Source organism: Chenopodium quinoa, unplaced genomic scaffold (assembly GCF_001683475.1).
Source record: "Chenopodium quinoa cultivar QQ74 unplaced genomic scaffold, ASM168347v1, whole genome shotgun sequence".
Lineage (NCBI taxonomy): Eukaryota > Viridiplantae > Streptophyta > Magnoliopsida > Caryophyllales > Amaranthaceae > Chenopodium > Chenopodium quinoa.
Genome location: NW_018744239.1, coordinates 2,026,027 through 2,034,253, shown reverse-complemented (window position 1 = coordinate 2,034,253; position 8,227 = coordinate 2,026,027). Strand labels below are relative to the sequence as shown.

At 30.5% G+C, this 8,227-nt stretch overlaps 1 protein-coding gene across 1 annotated transcript; it reads right to left on the bottom strand.

Moving 5' to 3' along the window:
• Positions 1–4,883: 4,883 nt before the first annotated feature.
• LOC110694114 (RING-H2 finger protein ATL46-like) lies at positions 4,884–6,824 on the bottom strand. The gene has a single exon (XM_021871278.1). It carries the CDS (start codon positions 6,255–6,257, stop codon positions 5,139–5,141), a length of 1,119 nt encoding a protein of 372 aa, XP_021726970.1. The 5' UTR covers positions 6,258–6,824; the 3' UTR covers positions 4,884–5,138.
• Positions 6,825–8,227: the final 1,403 nt, after the last annotated feature.

Sequence of the window (8,227 nt, the reverse complement as noted above, 5' to 3'; positions counted from 1 at the left end):
TGAAAACTAACCTTAAACACGCCAGAAAATGCAGTAGAAACAGACAGAAAACTGCACCCTAGAGCAGCCAAAACTGCACCAGAAACTTCCACAAAACACAACCAAAAACACACGCAGAAACAGCCTGAATTTCGCCTCAGAATCGACCAGAATTTAGCCTGAAAACAGCCCACAAAAAGCCCCAAAAACCAGCCTCAAAAATGCCCGGAAACAACCCCGAAAACGCCGCCAAGAAACTGCTAGAAACACGCCCAGAAACTGCCATAAACCAACCAAAAACTCAACCAAAAACAGCCCGTAAAACCGCCAGCCAACTGCACCGAAACAACCCCTAATACTGCCTTAAAAATCGTCGGCGGAAAACACCTTAAAGCCACTTTAATTCTGCCGGAAAGCCCCCTTGAAAACCACCTTAGAATCGCACCCAAAAGCCGCCCAGAAACAACCAACGAAACTCACTGAAACTTGGCCGGAAAATGCTTGCTAAACGCCTAGAAAATGACGAGCACAAACCCTGACACCTCGCTGGTGATCATGCCGGAAAAAAGACGTGGAAGATCGGAAAATCCTAAACCTACCCAACCCTAATTGCCCCAAGCCGAGAGAAAAATTAAAATATTATTATTATTGTTATTGTTATTGTTATTGTTATTGTTATTGTTATTGTTATTGTTATTGTTATTATTATTGTTATTATTATTATTATTATTATTATTAAATATTAATTATTATTATTAGTAGTAGTATTTATTTATATATTATTATTATTATTATTAAATATTAATTATTATTATTATTATTATTATTATTATATTATTATTATTATTATTATTATTATTGTTACTACTACTTCTAATATTATCGCATTATTATTATAATCATTAAATTTTTAAAGTTAAATATTAATTATTATTATTATTATATTATTTATAATAATAATTATTATTATTAAATATTATTTAATTATTATTATTATTAAAAATTAATAATTATTATTATCTTTAAATATTAGTTATTATCTTAATATTAATTGTTATTGTAAAAATCAATTATTGTTATTATAATTAATATTATTAGTTATTAAGTATTATTATTACTATTAGTATAATTACTATTATTATTACTACTAAATATTAATTATTATTATTATTATTATTATTATTAATTTTTTTATTATTATTAATAAATATTAATAATTAATTATTATTATTATTATTAAATATCAATAATTAATTATTGTTATTATTATTATTATTATTATTAAGTATTAATTATTTATTATTATTAAATATTAATTATTTATTATTTATTATTATTTTTATTAAATATTAATTATTATTATTAAATATTAATTATTTATTATTATTATTAAATATTAATTATTATTATAATAATTCAATATTAAGTATTAATTTTAAGTAGAGCAGAGCAGATTTCAGCAAAGCAGCTCTAAAGAATGGAGCCTAAACAAGATAGTATTCACTTGTGAGTTAGCTTTAAACGATTGATTTAGTGCATACGTGCTATAATTAATTCATAAGATTTTTACTTTGGTACAACTCAAACAAATTTGGATATAAATTATATATATATGGGGAAAATATATATATATATGGGGAAAAATATATATAAATGCAACTTATTCTTTAAAAATGAGGATTATTATTATTATATTTTTCTTGTTCATTTGAATTTTCTTAATGTTCAAACAAGTTCATTTGAAAGCAACATAAAAAGCCAACGATGCTATGAGTCAACTCAGGGAAGGCGCACCCACTTAGCACATGAAATAAAATTTAGTTAGAATACAACTAACAAGTTTAGATATAAATCATATGTAACTTATTTTTTTGAAAAATTTTAAAATTCGTTTCTCATACAATATAAGGTATTAGATATACGGAGTATAATTTAATAAAGGGTAATGCTACATGCAGCCTTATACTTTCTTTTTTCGTATTAGGTTGGGAATTTAGCAACAATTCACTAGTAAATCGATGTAATAAATTTATTTATTGTCAATTCTTTCCATTTTAGCTTTTTATATACAACCCTAAAAGCCGCATTTATCTTTTCCTTTAATAAAATGTGATAAATAAAGCTTCCCTATACTTATTTAGTTACAACCCTTCTTATCTTGTACCACTAATCAGTAATCACATGCTTGCAATTCTGTACTTACATTAACCATTTGTCTAAATGTGTGAATTAACAAGTGTGAAAATAAAAACGTTACAACCATATAAAACAAGAATACGGAGTACGGAGTATTATCATTATGACCCTATCTTATATCAATACATAAATGTTGTGAATATGGATACAGTCCAACCACTCCTAGCTAATTGATGAGTAATCAAATGACATCCATGTTACTTGTAACTTAATAATCACGGATAATTAAGCTAATTAAATAGCTGGCCCCTGTTTCTTAAAGAGCACAGTTTGTAGTTAGAATTAAATTGTTGCGTGGACAAATGGTTATTAAGTTTCAACAATCTTGAAATTTGAAAGTGTATCTTTTTATTTAATAATCATTAACCTTGATTTACTCAATGAATTAATATGTTAATAAGTTCCAACTCCGAACGATGTTTTGGATTATTGGGTACGGAGTACTTAGAAAAATAATTCATTTGTTTATTTATTTATAAAAAATTAAAAAAAAAAATATTGAAGATCACAATATGCACACTAGTCAATTACCTTTCCCTTACACCACTTTGAAAAGGACCTAACTAGTGTAGCTTAAATTGGATTTTTCTAGGATATCTATCTTTGTTGCTTTTCCTTTTTAGGCTCCAGTGCTCTATGATGTGTTCATATTCAATGTAGAAGACTCAACGACTTTTTTTTCCCCCTTCTTCGAGAGTATCCATTAGAATTGACAAAAGCACAAAACTAACTCATAACATTGAATGACTCAGATACTCATCTTAGACATTGTTTTAGAGTTAATATGAAACTACATGACCTAATCCGAATCCATATTGAATGACTCGGATACTCATGAACAGATACATGTCAAAAATTCTAGCTTAGCTACTTCGTGAAGATATTATACTATTTCAACCCAGTGTCTATATCCTTATTAGAGTTTTGGTAATCCGGCAAAGGTACTTGAGGTGGAGATGGAGAGTCCGAGTATCATAACTAATAATACTTCATATCTATCACCCAAATAAGATATACTAGTAATCGAATTTCTCCAAAACTAAAACATGAGCTTTATTATTACACAAAAACTTGTCATTACTCAACAGTTCATGAAAATCCTAAAGCCAAATCAAATTATTACAAAAAAAATAATTGGCAGGCCAACTGATAAGATATGTCTCAAATAAGTGTGGAGAGGCAAATCATGGAAAACAGTCAAAAACACAGGTCAACTGAATCAATGGTTACATAGAACAAATCACTAGACCCCATTTCAATTGTCACACTACTCTGTCTAACTTGTATAGAAGGGAGTCATTTTTGTTTCATTCACCAAATAGACATACATTTGCTTTTGGTTGAGGATATACTGTTTCTAGTTTCTGATAGTAGGCCCTTTTCATCTGGACTTTTGTAACTACTTCAGATCAAAACAACGGGAAAACGTTGAAGATTTAAGCATGTAGAAGTCCCTAAGTTGACAAATTTCAGCCTAATCATATCGCTAAACCTTATGAAGTTCATGTAAGTTATGCGAATGTTCTATTTTCTACCATAAGGAGGAAGTAAATGATATCGAAAACAAATAATTAGGCCGACTCTCGTGTATATGGGAAGTAATAAGTCATAATTTCTATGTCTAATCAAACAACCACTAAGGCTTTTTAGGCATTTAAGGGTTTTTTTCACATGAATTAGTTAACCATTTATCCTACCTACAACTTTACAAGCAAATTTCAAATTAATGTGGTTCTCAACCACCACACAGGAATATCAACTCTAGGGAATAACATGACGTGTTATTCTATACTACATAAAAAAAAACGACGCTTTCCCAATTCATAATCAAAGATTTGATACAATCTTACCAAGAGATTATTATGGCTAAATCATTCTTCTATAGTAGCTGGAGCATTCTCACCCTAGACTGATTTTTCAATTTTTATCTAGGCAAAAACATTTTCAGGCAACTTTTTCCAAACATCCTAATATAATGTACGCAACGTTGCAACTTATTATCCAACAAAGGGAGTAATCAACTAATCAGGAAGGATCACAGATGAAGCGATTCTAGGCTACCTAGTAATCTTCCCAACATTACGAGAGCAGGTCTTCCAACCATGTCTATATACCAAAAATTTAAATGAAAAGTATTCTGTCTACAACTTAATAATCTACTACTATATCTAACATTACCAAATCAATCACCTAACATTCCTCCAATGACAATAAACATTGCATCTAACACCTAAGACAAAACAAGTAGTTTTACAAAGTACTTGTTTATCCCTGGAATCTTACAAAAAATTGGTACTTCCAAGTATTCCAATGGCTTAAAACAGAGTAATTAAGCTTAGTTTAAGTATGCCAACTAATCGCGAGCACATTTTTTAGTTGAAAATATAGCTCACGAGTGGTTGATATATATTATATATAACATCGGGTCAGTTATAATAAAATTTCCAACCACAAAAGTCCAGAAAATTCCAATCAAAAGGACTTCATAAGAAGTTGAACAATTCAGATCATACCACAAATAACATCTCAAATTAATTAATGGTCACGTAAACTCCTACTTCACGGTGTCTCCAAAAAATTATTAAGTTTTCTAGATTAAATTTAGTCATCATCCCATTACAAACAGTTAAGACAATGCGACAAATAATTCCATGACGGAGAGAATTAGATTATCAAACGATTATAATGGGGTTGTGACAACATGACAATTTCTTCCCAAAAAGCTTCTGTATTCAGCTTCATCAAAAGATAAAGTTACACTGCCATTAATCTAAAAGTTGGAGTAAAAAGGAACATAATTCACATCATCAGATAGCAAAACCCAGAGACAATTAATTAAATACACAGGAAAACAAAAGAAAAAGCAAAAGCCTAATCTAAGAACTTTAGTATATAAGTGGGGTCAAAATAAAATGATAAAAAGTTTATAATAAGAAAAAAATAAAGGAATACCTTCATAATTATCATGTAGCTTGACCTTTATGAGTCCAAGGCAAATTCATACTATTATCAACAGAAAAACCACTAAATTCTGTGTTTGAAGAATTGGTAGATTTACCCTTTTTAGACCATAACCATATCTTTGAAACTGAAAGACTCTCAGTTTTACTGCCAATATTTATCTTTCTAGCTTCAGCATCCCCAAAATTATGATCAGCAGTCAAATTACCATTTTTACCCTTGATCATCTTCAATTCAGCACCTTCATTTGATGGATTTTTTGGACATAATGCAACTTGAAAAACTGAATCAGCAACAACATATTGATATGAACCCATTGAAAAACACCTCCTTGCATCCAAATTACTACTGCTCGTTTCGCCCACATTCGAATTTCTATCATTAATTTTCCCTCTTTCAAGTACATGTAGTTGATCTTGCACTTCTACAACCTCTTCATTGTTGCAATTATGATTGTTATTATTATTACTTGTGCTCTTAAATTTGCCAAGTCTAACAGGAAAAACCCTCCTCTTATCACTAGAAACCTCAATTTCAACCCCCTTCTCCTCATCCCTCGAATCATCGAAATCGAACACCGGGTTTTCAATAGCCACCCCAGGAGTGTACAGAGCACCCCTACAAAGCGGACAAGTCGAATTTGACAACAACCATGTATCTATACAATCAATATGAAAGGCATGACTACACAATGGTAATAACCTTAACTTGTCCTGCTCAGTAAACTCACACAAACACACTGCACAATCAAATGGCTCTTTTAAACCCACAATTTCTTTGTACTGAAACACAGGCAGTGCATCTATAAATGCTTGGTCTAACCCTGAATCATGAAGCTGGAAAAGCTGCTGTAATTGCCTTTGAACTGCATCAGAACTCGAAAAATTTTCCGGGTATCTATTTGATTGGGAATATGAGGAAGATGATGAAGATCTTTGTCTTACAAAAAATCTAACTAATAAATGAAGCAACCCAGAAATGAAGAAAATTACTGCTAATATTATTATAATGAACAATATTGCAGGGCTAATTTTGCCGCCACCGGAGGCGGATGGTGATGGCGGTGGTAGCGACGGCGGTGTTTGCGGTGGTGTGTCAAGATTACTTGAAAAAGATGACATTTTGAAAATTTGGGCATTACCCAAGATTATACCCCTTAATTACATTAGATTTGGGGGGTTTGACTTTTTCTCAAGAACCCATTTTCAAATTCATGATTTCTGACAAAACCCAAGTCATATATATATATTTTTTTTTCTTATTTACTAAGAAATTGGAAGCAATTTAGGTGAGATTAACAGCGAAAATGAGGAGAAAGAAACAATCTTTACTTCAAATGACAGTAAAAACCAATTCTTTAACAGAAAAAAATAGTACCCAGTTCAAAATTTGGGGTAATTTTTCAGAGTAAAAGGGTAAAAACCTCACCTTTTTAGATTTTTGCAAGTGAAGTTGAACAAAATCTTGAATTTGTTGGTGTTGAATGAGGCTTCAATTGAAATTGAGAGAGAAAACCCTAAAAATTCCAAGATTCTTTCTTTCGTTTTAATGTGTTTTTTTTTTTTTTTTTTTTTTTTTGGTTTTGGGTTTTGGGTTTTGTAGTGGGGAGAAAAGTTGGAGGAAAATCAGAAGTTCAACTTACTTGTGTTGGAGGAGAAAGAGAGAAAGGAGTGAAGAAGTTTTTGGGATGTTCCAAAAAGGATGGTTAATGGTGAGAGCCAATAAGAAAGGTGGAGGTAGGCCCAATTTTGTGCTTCATAGAATATAAAGGGGCTATATTCGTAATTTTAGTGTAAGGTTTTTTTTTTTGGTACAATGTACACTTGCTTAGATTCTCTTGCTTCTTTACGAGTCCTTATCTCAGAGAGCAAAGGATGTCACTTTGTGTAGACTAGATGTGAAAGTAATATGACTTTCGTCATTCTCTTTGGACTTGTTTGGTTGAAGCTTGAAGGTAAGAGCAATTTCATGGAAATTAAATTATCATGTAATTTAATTTTTTGGAAATTCTAATAAATATTTGGATAATTTTAGAAAGTGAAAAATCCCATGAAAACTCCTATTTATCTAGGTTTTTAAATAATCAAATTCTTCTATTTTGTAAATTCTCATGAATATGTCAAAAAAAAATGAAATTTTTTATTTTCATCAACCAAACGACAGCTTTATTATTATTTTTTAAAATTTTATTTCTCTTTAAAAATGAATTTGGTTAGTATATCTAGCTCTTTCATAATTAGAATGATTAGTCATAGAATTTCCCATGATCCATAATTTAAAATTGTCAAATAAGGAAACATGGATGATTTCCTAAGTTTCCTCTAGGTTTTCTCTTTGGGAGGGTTTTTTTGGTTTCCTCTAGGGTTTTTTCCTTGGGAGGGTTTTTCCAGCCTCCATTGCTAGATTTTCTCTGCTTTTTTGAAGGTTTTCCTTCAATCTTCTCCTTCGTTCTCTCTGTTTCTCTTCCATCTTTTTTCTTCTGGTCTCAATTGTAAATTTTTTAGAGGCTTCCACCGGTGGTAAGCCCCAAATTATTTTTTTTTAATTGCTTTCAATAAAGGATCACATCTGTATGGTGGTGTTTATTCTATTAGGTTTAATTTATTTGTTTGTTCGTTTGTCAAAGGCTGAAGAATTAGGGTTTCACAATTTCCAAAGTATCTAAAAGGCCATATGAGTTTTTTCACCCAAACAACTATTCATTCGTGGATCTTGAGTCAAATTAGTGCTAACTCACATATTGTATTGCTTCGGATGAAGATTTTTATAAAGGCGAACGTTGATCGAATATGCAATGTAACTAGTTCTCAGGTGAATTGTATTTGTGTTGGAGTTTTAGATTTACTCGAAATTGTTTGTAAGTGTCGTTAAGCTATCTTTCATTAAAGAAATCTTTTTCTTCTTGTCAAAAAAAATTGTCAAATAGGGAGTTTGGATAGCAAGGAACAAAGTTGTGTTTAGATACATATCATAATTCACCACAAGTTTAGTTATTGTTTATAATGAACACCTTCTGCAGTACTCCTTCCGTTCTTTTATTAAGATCTTATTTAGGTTTTTTTTACGAGAAATAAGATATTTGTAGATTCTT